Source organism: Hermetia illucens, chromosome 5 (genome assembly GCF_905115235.1).
Source record: "Hermetia illucens chromosome 5, iHerIll2.2.curated.20191125, whole genome shotgun sequence".
NCBI classification, from domain to species: domain Eukaryota; kingdom Metazoa; phylum Arthropoda; class Insecta; order Diptera; family Stratiomyidae; genus Hermetia; species Hermetia illucens.
In genome coordinates, this window is record NC_051853.1 from 72244789 (window position 1) to 72259122 (window position 14334).

The window sequence follows — 14334 nt, forward strand, 5'->3', positions numbered from 1 at the left end:
CCTTTGGCCGATCAATATAGACCGCTCGTTCAGCCCCAAGGATCCAATATATGATATTATATAAATGTAGGCAGAGTAGCACCACTTCTCATCTTTTCCCCACCATGGTCACTGGGGTCACTCGCGATAATAGTATAGTCATTGTCAGACACGTCACAGGTTTTCAGTCATTCACATGTTCTGTACGAAACTTCACGTCTCTCTTACAAGGAGCGTTGGTATTAAATCATATTACTAGTTTGAGGAAAACCGAAAAAAGCATGAATCAGAATTTGGATCAACATTTGCACCGAACATTTAAACTATCCCATTTCCGTCATAATTTCTCGATTTCTGGCACGCAATCTATTGTTCTAGCCGTTATTTTTTGCATCCGAAATTCTCTTAATTTAGTTTGATAAGGTAGAAGTTTGCCTACCGACTATGGTAAAGAAATTCATATCGATTGTAATATATATTGTTTTATTGTAATACTCTTTTCTCCACAAAAATTGTGCAATTACAAAATTTACATACCGGTATCCTTTGAATTGCATGCCTCGGAAAATGGCGAAAATTAATCGTGCATCTTCACCCGCACCTAAATGCAGTTCTCTGTAGTAAGCAAGCTCGAGAATACGGGGGGATTTGTTTGGCGTCATATACAAGATCCCATGGTATATTGGGATCGCAACAGGGTGGATCTGAAAAACTATTGAACGGGCAGAAAGTTAAAGCGAAAATAATAAAAGTACCGTCCACATAGTGTCAGCAAAACCGAGATCCGTGTTTTATTACGATAAGGAACTTGTAGGCTATTTGGTTTAGCTGGTTGAACATGTTAAATATAGGAGTTTGGGCCGGCGAAGGAGATTACCCTTCCTTCTCTGTCTTTATCCGTTATCACTATTGATAGTCAATGGGAATGGGGAGTGTGAGTGGGAATCACATCGAATTGATTCCTATGACGTATTGCCTTCACCTGAATGGAAACGTAACAACAAAATCCCATTAACCCATTTGTTAAATTAAAGAGAAGTTTTTAGTTTATTTCATTGATAAGGCATGGTTGGTATGGGAAAACAAAGAGAGTTTAGTACGATACATGGAAAGCCCAAAAACATAATTTGAAACATTTGTGCTCATTTCCAAAATTTCATATTTAATTCTCCTAAACATGCAACTTGCTAAGATGAAATTTATGTCTGGGGGGAATCTTTTAACTCTTTAGCCATTTCAATGACATCCGAATTTGTTGACAATCAAGGAATGATTTTTCTTTCTCCATAAGATGGAATAGAACGTACACTTAATCCTTACAGCTTCCTGCGAAAGCTTTCTCCATGATATGTTGGCCCCCTAATTCTATAACAGCATTAATTAATTTCATCGCTTGTATTTAATGCAAACAAAATTTTTTTTCGTTGCAGTTCTCAATAGAATCAAGGCAAACTTAGTAAATACGACTATAAGACTGGAGTTCATACTCCCCAAAAGTGAACGGGGAATAGCTATAATAATTACAATTAAGAGGTTTGTATCGTCTGTTATAACTCTAATTGATTTATCAACTCAACTTTATTTACAAATTCCAGAATAGAATATAAAAATGAAGCTGGTGCTGATCCACCACAAACCTCCCCAACTAAAGAGGAAGAAGCGAAAAATGATCCGACTGATAGTCAAAAAACACATTTACTTTCTAGTTACGCGACACACAATATTAGGTTGGAAGGTATTGTATTTTATACGGAAGAATTTCGAATAGAGAAACCAACGGTAAGTAGGCGTATTTACAAATACAAAGTACGTACGCATATTTTTAAGAACAACCCTGTTAAGTTTTGCTTATATTCTCTGAGGAATTTGATATCTCCTCTCCCTTATTATTTTGTCCTGCTCCATTTCCAGTAAAACTCCTCAAGTTTAGTTATCATCTACACTTAATGCTACCAAGTGCTACGCCTCTAGTAAGAGAGCGAAGAGATTTGTCTTTCTTTTTTCCACTCTCATCAACAGCAAGCAATATTTTGAATAATTCAATAGAAATGCCTATTTGAAACGAATGCATAGATTTGCCGCCTTCCTTTTATGTTCAAAGTGTATTGCAAAACATAGCATAACAATCTTTGTACCTAACGACCACTTTCTTACTTACAGGATAAACGTGACACAGGCACATCTAGTGCACAATTCTATAGCACTATATCACAGTTACCAGAAACAGAACAATTTATTTCAAGTAGAAAATCTTATGATGAATCGGACTCAGAAAGCGATACTGATAGTAAAACGGAATCAGAAAAACCCGATCCAAATGCGAAAATTCATACCACTAAAGCCATCCAGATTTGTAGAATGGAAGGTGTCCAGGAGTTACGTTTAAAAATGAAACAATCGGAAAATATTCAAGGAGCAAAAGTTCACTTGGATTTATCATTTGGTACTCTACGTTTATTTCTTACTCCACGTCAAATTCATCTGATAACAACATTTTGTGAGGCATTTGGCAGCGGAAGTAATAAGAAAGACACTCGATTGGATAAAACAATAAGATCATCGAAGCGTCTTCGCGAAATTAGGAGAAGTAGTTCACTTGGTCTATCAAATACCATGACAGGTGCAATAGTTACGAATGATAGCTGGTCGTGTGCAGATGATGATTTTCGACAATTTCAAACTTCAACACAATCAAGTGACTACAAAGAACACTCCAAGTCGTTTGATATTCCAGAATCATTGGATAGCTCAATGACAAGTAGTAGTAGCACGACAAATTCTTCAAAAGTGCGGAAGCGAGGCACAAACGTAAATATCAGTGGTGATATTTCGCACTACACACTTTATATGACATCGGTTAGCATCATGTTATTACACGAGGATATACTAGTAGAATGTTCTGTCGGCATGGACAGTCCTCTAAGTGAAGAAAGTGTGAGTAAACTTCTCACTCTTTCGACGACCTACTTTGAAAATAACTCTACTGATAAAAGTGCCAAAGAAGACTTGATTAGCAAAAGTCATCTGAAACTTGAGCTAAGTCCTATCATTATGGATGGCGAAGAACAAAGAAGCAATAATGTGCAACTACTAAAATTCAATATGTCCATACCTCAAGTAGATATACTGGAAGTCCTTGAGTCCGTTGAAACTCCGATAATATTGTTTGCAAGGAACGAAAAAGATAAAATGGGTGACGTGAAAAAACGACCAAACGTCCATTTGAGCTTTAAACAAATCACCCCAACGTTGCGTCGCACGGCAAATAAACGAAAACCACCTACGAAAACAGACGTGGTGCTGTCTTTGGAGCCGTGCGGAATTGAGTTAGATATTTCATTGTATGATCGTTTGAATTCGCTATTGAACACAGCTCCCTTCAGTATGACACCAATGAGATCCAAATCAGATGCAAGCAAGTCAAGTGAGCCATCTTCTCTTGAATTCAATGTTGATTCCTCGTCAATAGATGTTCGCTTGAGATTCCCCATCAACGATTCAAGACCATTACACGACGAAAACAGAATTCCCTGGTGGAAAAAAAATATTCGTGATGAGTTCCTATTATTTGAAATGCAACGATTTCGGATGCAATACACATTCCCATCCGTTTTGGAAGTCGTCGCAAATGAAATAAATATTTTCTTCTGTGTAAGTTTTGGAATCAATTAAATGGATAAAATTCCATTATTTATAATTGTTTGTAATTTTTTTTTCAGGAAAATATGAATGCAAACAAAATTCATATAGGGAGAACTACACTAGTGGAGAAAAGAGGACCTCGGTCTTCAGACTCTTCGACCATGGATTATCCGAAATTAAGGTTAGAATTTCCCTCAGAAAAGTCGCTACGAAATATAACAAAACGTATGCTGGAAGATGGAAGCGATAGTGGTGAAACTTCCGGTGACAGTTATGCCGGAACACTTTATACTTCAAAGCGACATGAACGTTCGCCATTCAGTTCGAAACGTGTATGCCGTGAAAGTGGAACTCCACATCACAGAGAGAATTCAGGTAAATAAAACAATGGTAGTATCTGTGTTTCGGAATATCCACCATTTTCTATGTTATTTTTACTTGGAATGAATGACATCGTTGATGAAAGAAATAGTTTCAACTTGAATTGCAATTGCTTTCAATATACACCCGTTATGCAATGGGATGGAAATCTAACATTTTTCTCAAAACAAAATTACATTGCCGGCCAAAAGACCACAATAAAAAAGATATTAAAATTAAATAAAATTCAATATATTTATAGTATATAAAGGTAAGATTTAATTATAATTTTAGCACACTAATTCAAAAACTAAAAACATTAAAATATTCATCATTATCGAAAATTTAAAAAAAAAAGTCACAACAAAATTTACAGCGATTTTTTATCGAAGTATATCCTGATATAACCGGGGTCATCGATCGCGAACATTCCCATGGGGTTGAGAGTCGAGAGTGGGCGGTGGCCATACCATGTTTTTCAACATCTGTTCTATCTGTTTCTCTTCCAAGAAAAATGTTCATAATCCAGAGCTGTGGTTAGAAACATTACCTCGTTGAAAAATGGATGCAAATACGATTGAATTTAGTCATTTAGTCCGAAAGAAATAAAATTTGTCTCTAAAATTACTTTATATTGGTCCTTTCTCATAATTCTTCCAATTCGTATCAAATCTACAGTTTGTTGAGCACAAAAACAATCGCATACCAAAATAGAGCTACCACTATATTTGCCGGTTGGAATCGCACAATCTGACATCCTCTTTTCTTCTGTCCCACAACGAACGGAAATTCTCCAAATAATTAAAAATTTTAATTTACGCTTCAAAAAACTTTTTCTGTCCATTTTCAATGGGCAAGCATCCATTGCATCCATCTCTTCTTGTTTTGTGCTTTTAGTCGAGGGGTTTGGACAGCAACTTGGCCAAAAAAGTTAGTGTCCCGTAATCGTTTTTTCACTGTTGTCCCCGAAACGTTCCGATTGAAATTTATTGATTCCGGCACAAATTTCTGGAGGTTCTGAGAATGTGTTCTGCCTGTTGAAAGCAATAACAAATTTATCCACACTAGTTGTGGTAGTTCTCGGCGGCCGGAGCGCGATCTTCATTACTACCAGTTTCCTTCTATCATAGAATAGTGTGACGAATGATAAAGTTTTCAATATGCGACCTGCCGTGTATATGAGCGAACCAGGACAGAAACTGCCTAGTGAAATTCAGGCTTAAGTCGGCCGAAGCTAAACTAGATTTTGTTTAGAAAATTGAGAGTATTGAGTCCGTCTTCCATTTGGTGGCGGACCGGATCGGTTAGGAAGCAACTTACTTCTGTTTGTGGCCCACATTCCCTGAAACAAGTAGAAATCTTGAACAAACGGGATTCTCACCCACTAAAATCACACACACCTCTCTGAATATATCCCCGGGGAAATATTCTAATTCTATTATTATTACTGGGAAGGGCTACGGGCAAATCAGTTTCTAAACCTTCTTCAACCTCAACCTCACCTCCACGAGATAATGGAGTACAATAACTACGTTGAGAACATCACTCAACCTACCCCTTTAATCCACTAATATCGGACAATGAAGGGAGTAACATGCTTCGAGACAGTCGGGAGCCTTGTTCAATTCGAAGTGAAGCAAATATTTCCTACAACCACCTTGAATAATCCCATTGTCACCTCCATCTCATGTTCTACTCCTTCCTAGCGGCTTTTGGGAGTTCGCAGTCATCTCGGACAGGTTACCCTCCTGCTCTGGTGGAAATAGTGTGCCTCATTCGCTAGAAGATCCAAGATAGTTATTCCCGCGATGATCGGATGATGTCCCATATGCGCTGCACACTCTTAGTGCGTTTGATCGGTTCACAATGATGTCCAGTGCTTCCGCCGAGACAGAAGCCACATATAGTAGAATGGATTTCTTCACTACTACGGCAAACAGCCGGCGACTATATTTTGTCCCTTCGTTATTAGAGATCATCCTTGCTAGAGATGAACTGGCCTTTTCTCGTTCATAGTCTAAGCGCGACTTGAAGGTCAACTTGGTCTGAGCCTACTTCAAGGGGTGTGTCTCGGAATACCGTCCAATCTTCAATTGAATTTTGTTCTTTAAAACCTTGTACGCGGATCCCACGGCTTCGTATTTGAATCAACGCATCAGTTATTCGGTTTTCTTTCCTGTATCCAAACATCGCGGTATTTCTCTTCCAGCTCCTACTCCGCCTTCTCTCTTGTCCTTTGACAAAGTCTCCTTGGTCGCTTTGAAATTTCCCGGTTCCACCAGTTATCGCGTTATCTTTCGCGAGGATAATAAACCTTAAATGAGTTTGGATGTCGTGTAATTTCGAATACGAAATACGAATACGAATATTCCATTGTTAAATATAAATGAGAGAAACAACTCTCCATGGAAAAGACATGCGATTTTACTCATCTTTGAATGTCCTATATATCACACAGTTTTTCATAATGGCCTATCGTAAAGAATATTTAAAAAATCACAAATTATTGTGTCTACTATTTGGCTGTCATATCAAGAACATAAATGCGCGGAAATTTAATTGAAAGTTGATTGAATTCGTTTTTTGTCGTGTGGTAGTATTGGATGCCTTTTTGGTTGAACCTTTTGCTTTCGAAGAAAACTCTGAAAAGCTCCTATTCCCATTTTCAGACAATTCAGAAACCTTTTTACTGCCGGGAGACTCGGAAGAAATGCGACGCTTCCGTGATACAACAATGCAAACGTCAAAAGTACAGATCCAGTTATTTTTCCCATCTGCCAATATCCAAATGAAGTGAGTATGATATGAAGTTTCCAAAGTATGATCCTAAAGAACCTTTTAATCATTAATAGTTCGAAACATTTATATGAGGTGATATACAATTTATTGAATACCGATCTCCTCATGTGGAAACCATCAGCGCCAACATTTCAAGCAGATCCTCCAGCAACATTTTCAAGTACGATGGATTCATTTATGAATGCTGGTATGATGGATTCTATATATATTCCAAGAAGTAAGTGTGATAGTGACGCTGAGTCGGGTTCAACTTCGTCGGGTGGAGAAGGCTTCGATTCGGATCAAGAATCGGACATGTATTATTCAACTTATGATCGAAAATATACTAGTTCCAGTCGACGTACATTATCAACAGTACCGACTCTAACGACAAACTCCTGCTCATTCGAGCTAAATATTAATGAGGGAGTTCTTACCCTACTTGCACCCGTTCGTGGTGCCGATAATAAAGTCATTCCCGGTCAAAGAGGGGAATTTGTGATAACATTAAGCAATCTTACGTTATTCACTGTAAGTGGATATCAAGAAAACAAGAACCTGTCGTATGTATGCCTGCAAGCATCGGAAGCTGAACTTTTTCATTGTGGTAAGTAAAGGCAGCAAGACACGAATGAACTATATAATCCATATAAAAAAATCGCCAAATTTCAGGGCTGGTTCCTACACCTGACCTTAGTCCATCTTTAAGGTTATGTGGAGATGCATTACCTGATTATTTGAAATCAACATTGTACCCTTCACCGCATGATGTGACTTTACGAGGAGGCCGAGGATCAGTAGATCGCGAAATGCTGTCGTTGGCTATTCAAGTGAAGGTCGTACCGGAGCAAAGAGTGAAAGTAATGCAATTTTCTCACCGTAATTCTAAAGAAAAATACAATTCTTCTATTTCGCTTAGCGTATAAGTGTGACAGTTGGCCTCCAAAATACAACACTACGCCATCATCCAACGATTTCTCAGCATACATGGCTAAACCAAATAATAGACATGATTGACGTCTTAGACTATCCGATAGAAGGTTATATCCCCTATGGTGTTGTAACAGAAATGCAGTTGCATTTATGGGATTGTAGTATAGACTATAGGCAAGTATATAAAATGAATTGTCCTTTTTGTAGATTTTTTTAACTCATTTTTTCAATTCCAGGCCACTTCATTTTCCTTATCGAGCTATTTTAGATCTTGGTTACTTTATGATAAGCAGCAATCTCACAACCTCCTTACCCGGATGCACACTGCGCTTCATAGCGGAAGAGTGTGCACTCTGTCTAGCACCTTACGTTAGTAACGAAAATGAAATTCTCTTTGACAAAAATAATAAAAATTTCAATTTTTTTTTCAGGATCCGGAAGGAGAATGTGATATTGTATCCAACGAGTTCCTTGTTTCGGTTGTAGATCTAGGCCTTTTAGAAATTTCTCTACGGATAAATGAGAAAAACACATCACTTTTCCCGAAATTAGATCTTCGTGCCTTCATTCAAGGTGTTCACATTCGGACTTGTTCAGATTCTGGACAAGTTTTAGCACAATTGATAGGTTATTTTGCTGCAGATTCTGATCTGAATACGACAGCGTCTGAATTCGACGACTCCAGTGTAAGTACTCTTTTAGGCCCATAAGATAATAAATGTTCACCGTAAATCTTTTTATAGCACTTATCTGATAGAGATGAAGGGGCGGAACTTCTACCTATGAAGAAACCTTCCCCTTCAGTGCCAGTTGTGACACCAAAGCAACAAGAACGTGTGAATACTTTACTTTCGGAAGCTATGCAAGAAAGTATTCGTATAGTTTCAGGTAATAAAACATATAAAACAATTACTTAATATGATTATACAAAACGAGTTGAATTTAGATTCTTCTGAGGATGAAGGTGCTTTCAATACTGGAGTCGAAGTATTCTTCTTTCCGGATGAAGCGCAAAAAGCGAAAGCCGAAGCTTTGAAGAAAGAAGAAAAAAGGGCAATAGACGTTGGCGAGGAAATGCTTGAAGAAACCCCCAAACCAGATAGCTTTAACGAACCAATGGCAAAGAGAGAAGAACCAGCACTAACTGACAGACTTTTACCAGGTCCTGCACAATTTACTCAATCATATTATAACCAACGACGTGACAGTGAATGTAGTGATGAAATGCGTGATATACTTAATTTTGAAACATCTATTATGGCTGCTTCCTACATGAAAGAAGATGAATCCGTGGAAGCTGTCCCCCAAGTCACGGAAGAACTGGGCCAAATAACAATCGCTCCACCGCCGGCACCTTCATGTTTCACTAAAAGAATGAGTTCAGACACCGACGAAGAATATTGCATGATTGCAGAAGAGGAGAAAGCAGCATTTGTGAGTTTATGGAAGTTTTTTCCAAAGTTCAAGTTTTTAAATTTCTAAAATTACAGACAAATTGCGGTGTATCAAAGTTGAAAATAGATGGTGATCCCATACGCATTGTAGATAACCATTTCAGCATCCCAATTGGAAAACCCGATCTATTGCGTGCTCCACCCAATTTCCCGATGGCCGTAAGCAGATACACACTTTGCGAAATGTCTGTTACTTGGCACTTACACGGCGGACATGATTTTCCAAAGAAGGATGAAAATCAATCCGATGAAGATAAATTGTGAGTAACCTTTCAATCAAGTCTCGAGGTTGACAGACTGAGTATTTCAAAAGAACAGGAAATCAGCTGAAAGATACTAACTTGCTAATATTTTCTACTATGCCTGCAGAAATGATTACAGTTCCCCTGGAATGTCTAAGGTATACACATCGGGAGTTTCATATACAAAGGGCCAACCAGGTGTAACGTTTAACAAAAAACCAATGGCTAAACTGTCCTGGAAGACGCGTGGGGGACCATGGCGAAAACATGATGTCCTAGTCGAAATACAAGTTAATAAGGTAAAAAATCCAATTCTTTTTCTCACAAATCCGTAAAACTTCCTCTATTTTAAAAGGTGCGAATATCACACGAAGTGTATCCACCGCACACCTTACAAGCCTCAAGACAAGTTTTACTCATCACAGAACTAGAGATTTTGGATAAATTGCAATCCTCCGATTTTCATAAATTCCTCTACCACCCTTCGACGAACAATCTACCGAAGACAAGTTCCCAACATATGGTTGTAATAAAGGCATTACATGTGCGACCTAATCCTATTTTACCCGCGCAAGAGTGCTGTTTGAGGATTTCGTTATTGCCGTTGAGATTAAATATTGATCAAGATACCCTACTGTTTCTTGTTGACTTTTTTACTGAATTGAGTGTGACAGATGATGAAGGACAAACCCGTAAAAAATCTGTTGTGCCACATCAACCGCCTGTGATGCTAGTTGAAGATTTGCCAGAAGCCGTGCAAGATTTACAAGCAAGAAAAATGGTTTCGGAAAATCTAATGTTACTAACAGAAGAAGAAAAGGAAAAAGAAGAAAAAGAACCACATCAAGTACCTGAGGAAAGCAACGATTTCCCAATATATTTCAAGGAAATAATTTTTAGCCCTGAAGTGATAATACGACTAGACTATCACGGACGACGCATAGAATTGTCGAGAGGTCCAATAGCTGGTCTGGTCATGGGCCTAGGACAATTGCAATGCTCCGAATTTCGTTTAAAAAAGATTTATCACAGGTAGAAGTTTAAAGTTAAATTATTGGTTTAGAAAATATATATTAACTCAATTTATCTTACAGGGAAGGTATACTGGGGGTGGATCGACTTTTGAGTTTCCTGTGTCTGGAATGGTTGACAGATATAAAGACGAGGCAAATACCGTCGATTTTAGGTGGTATCGGCCCAATGAATAGTGTAATTAAGTTCTGTAAGTTCTTGTTTAAAATGCAGACGAGATGGGAGTCTTTTCATTGCTCTTTCTATAGTTCAAGGAATATTCGATTTGGTTCGACTTCCAATCGAGCAATATCAAAAGGATGGACGAATTATCCGTGGCTTACAACTTGGAGCACAAAGTTTCACTGCAAGAACTGCAATGGCAGCGTTAGAGTTAACAGCGCGAATAATTCAATTTATACAGGTAAGTTATTTCGCGTTTTCTCGGCTTTTAAAATTTGAACTTATGTTAGATAAAGAGCTTAGTTGTAGTCGAAATTTTTACCTATTTTGAATTTTTTGAAAATAATATAATAATTTTCAATGTGCTCCGGTGAATTCTCACGACACTCGGCTTGGGGAATCCAATACAACTCATTACGTGTTCTCATATCGTCAGCAAAAGACCAGAAGCTGAGTGGACACTTATGTGGGTAGTGCCCTTCGTATCTACATCAGCATCACAGATAACTTTTTCCAAGGCTAAGTTAAAAAGGATGCATGTCTTAGGCCCTTGTTGATGGTGATTGATCTTGAGAGTGATCCTACTGCTTTTATCTGTCTTCGCAACCTAGTGTCGGGATGCGCTTCCCGGCGTGATATTGTGAGACAGATAATACTTCATTGTCCTGTACTTCTATAATTCGCACACCTGTTAGTTCTCCTATGCTTCCCCTTTCCGTCTGTGAAGTCGCTTCTTCGCTCCACGGAGTTCGTGACGACGTACCCACGTGTTTTGAGTTTGCTGCATTGCACGTTATGCAGCATTCTTCCGTTCCGTTGTCATTTACTTACTGGAGCGAAATAGTTTTATGTTCGCACCAATGATAACGTTCTTCGGGGAGTTGTGTCGATGCTTCATCTCCAGGACCTCTGTAAAGTTTCGCTTATCGCGGCATCCATCTCCCCCTTATGGATGATACGAAAGACTTAGTTATGGATGACTTCAGTGTTAACTCTCACTTAGTTGATGCTTTTCCTTATTTGTTCTGACATTCATCAAGGCTATGACAGCCTAATCAGATAATCGATTAAAACTTGGTCAATTTGGTTGGAAGTGGTTCCACTTCAACAGGCTCAGGTTTTTTTTTTTGATATGCCACGGTCGACCTCTCATGAGAAGTGGAAGGAGCATTTTGCTACGCTTCTCAATCATATAACATCTGGTGGAGTTTCACTTCACCCTCAATACATTGTAAGTGGGGCCAACTACCCATCCGCAAATCCTGGGAATCGGATCTTTTGTATTGAGTGGAAGGAGGTGATCGTTGTCATGTTGTCAAAATTATCCTGCAAAACATCAAACTTGATCGAAAGAAAACACACTTAACCTGCTCGTCATCGATTTCAAGTAGGGTATTGAAATCACCAATGGAGTGTGTCTGGAGTGCTCTATGCGTGGATGAAATTAAATCAAGTTCCTCAGTTCGGCGGGTCATCATATTCTTCCTATCTGGAAATCCCAAACGATGGTACCGAACTCAATGATACTCGACGTATTAACAGCGTTATATGCATCTTCACTGCTTAGACTAAAATAGGGGAACGCATATACTTCAACATCAAGTTGAGGTGATTTGGCGACACCTGTCACTCTGAATGGATAGTGACCGCCACTCTACTCAAAAGTTCCAAGTTTTCAATAACTCGTGTCTGCATCATATCTGTGTCACTCTAGCCTGAGTATGTGGGCCAAATCGCCATAGATTTATCAAGAAAGGGCGGCAACTACATTGCTGACTATGGCATGTAATGAAATCTTCTATTATGCCAAGGCGGGCGACAAGTAGGTCTGCCTAGAAGCACATGGAGCGGAACAGTTGAGGAAAACAAACTTCCCTGGGAAACCTGGCTCAAGCATATTTCAACGAACCGATGATACGTCCATTTCATTGACGCGCTATGCAATTTAGGAGATTACAACAACCGTATATATATACGACACTCTCTGCCCTGCTTTTCATTGAGAAAGGGGAGCTTGTTTTATTAGTCTACTTTTAAAAATTGGCTAACAGATACCTTCTATACATAACGACCTCTTAGATAATAAATCAAATTGTAATTTGCATAGAATAATATGTATTACGCATTATGATGACATAAGAAAACCATTTTCCTACTTCACTACATAGGCAACCTTTCATTTCAGTTCACTGCTGAGACGGCATACGATATGGTATCACCAGGTCCAACCGTGAAACGCTACCGCCAAAGCCAGAAAAAGACCAAACGTAAGCGTATGCATCGCCCACAGGACATTCGTGAAGGAGTTGCAAATGCTCTACAAATCGTAAGAGAGGTAATATAACACAAGATCCATCCTATATAATTTGCTATAAATCTTATGGTTGCACCTTCTTGCTTCTGTTCTTATAGGGAATCGGGGAAACAGCTCAAACATTACGAGACGTAACCATTGAGGAGCACGATCAAAAAGGCTATACTGGGGCTGTCGGAGCAGTTGTTCGTCAAATTCCACCAATTGTTTTTTGTCCAATAGTCCTCGCTACCCAAGCCACAACGAACATCCTAGATGGCGTCCATAATCAACTTGTACCAGAGGCGCGAATGGAGGCGCGCGAAAAATGGAAGGAAGATGATCAGTAAGAGTGAAACATCGAACAATCGTCTTTCACTCCGATTACTCATGACATATCAGATCACAAACTACTGATGTATATACTTATATATATACGGAAATACAATTTATTTGTGGGCATGGATTTATCGCTAATAATACAGTTGAAGACCCTTTGCATGAATCGGTGAGAACGGGACAAACTAAAATAGTTTATATATTTATTTTTATCGACTATATCATAAGTAATTTTGTATTTTTCCCTCTCCTTGATAAAGTTTAGAATTTGTCCTTATTATTTCCGCCAAAATACGATTTAATAAACACGTAAAAAGCTTGGAATGATATGCAAGCCCGCGCTAGTGCTAAATAAAATAAATAATGTATGGGAAGTTTACGAGTGGTCGAAGAGTGTGATATTGAGAATATTTACTAGATATTGATTGGAGAAGAGAAATGCAATTTGAAGGGAATTTTCTCATACAGTAGAAACATAGAATAACTCTATTCAAAAGGTTTATAGAAGAAAAGTGTGAATGATTTTAGTGTTTTTTATGTGAAGAGAAATTGAGATTGCGGATGTCGAACGTTAATAGAATGCTTAATTTAATACCGAATATGAAATATATTCTATATTTCCTGTTTTCTATAATTGTAGATATAAGATCTTAGGTGTATATTATACAAATGCATATTGTGCATGAATATATTGATGAGAAATATATAATAAATTTTTTTAACGTTGTTTAAACCAGAGTTTGTGGAATATTTAATATTATGCAAGGAATTTGGAAAATTCCCATCCATTCCAAAAAAAATGCTTATTTGAAATATGGGCAAATCAGGTATCTGCTTCTCGGAAGAGATACAATTTGACACGCCTAGGGATAGATATGTTGGACACTGCATTTGGGAACAATCATCAAACCTATGGTATGGTTTTGTTTAAACTTCCTAATTGTTTGTAATTATTTACAGAGATCCATTTGTATGATGATTGATGTGACACAATGAATGTACCACTTGCTAAAACACCTGATTTGAAAGAATTACTCAGACATCAGGAAGTTCATCCAGACGCAGAAAAGCCATTTTTCTGGAGAAAAGTTGTACGAGGGTGTCTTGAACCGAGATGTAC

The 14334-nt window shown here is 38.2% G+C and overlaps 1 protein-coding gene across 1 annotated transcript in view; it reads left to right on the plus strand.

The window, feature by feature from the left end:
* LOC119656533 (autophagy-related protein 2 homolog B) overlaps positions 1-13952 on the plus strand; it is a 45680-nt gene extending 31728 nt beyond the window's left edge. The window contains exons 3-21 of the mRNA XM_038062879.1: positions 1410-1512; positions 1575-1758; positions 2140-3630; positions 3699-3996; positions 6651-6774; positions 6834-7366; positions 7432-7619; positions 7679-7866; positions 7929-8061; positions 8124-8378; positions 8436-8580; positions 8639-9126; positions 9183-9406; positions 9516-9687; positions 9744-10420; positions 10483-10610; positions 10669-10823; positions 12768-12917; positions 12995-13952. Coding sequence (XP_037918807.1) covers positions 1410-1512; positions 1575-1758; positions 2140-3630; positions 3699-3996; positions 6651-6774; positions 6834-7366; positions 7432-7619; positions 7679-7866; positions 7929-8061; positions 8124-8378; positions 8436-8580; positions 8639-9126; positions 9183-9406; positions 9516-9687; positions 9744-10420; positions 10483-10610; positions 10669-10823; positions 12768-12917; positions 12995-13225 — 5867 coding nt within the window. The 3' untranslated portion in view covers positions 13226-13952. The remainder of the gene's footprint in view (positions 1-1409; positions 1513-1574; positions 1759-2139; positions 3631-3698; positions 3997-6650; positions 6775-6833; positions 7367-7431; positions 7620-7678; positions 7867-7928; positions 8062-8123; positions 8379-8435; positions 8581-8638; positions 9127-9182; positions 9407-9515; positions 9688-9743; positions 10421-10482; positions 10611-10668; positions 10824-12767; positions 12918-12994) is intronic.
* The last annotated feature ends 382 nt before the right edge of the window (positions 13953-14334 follow it).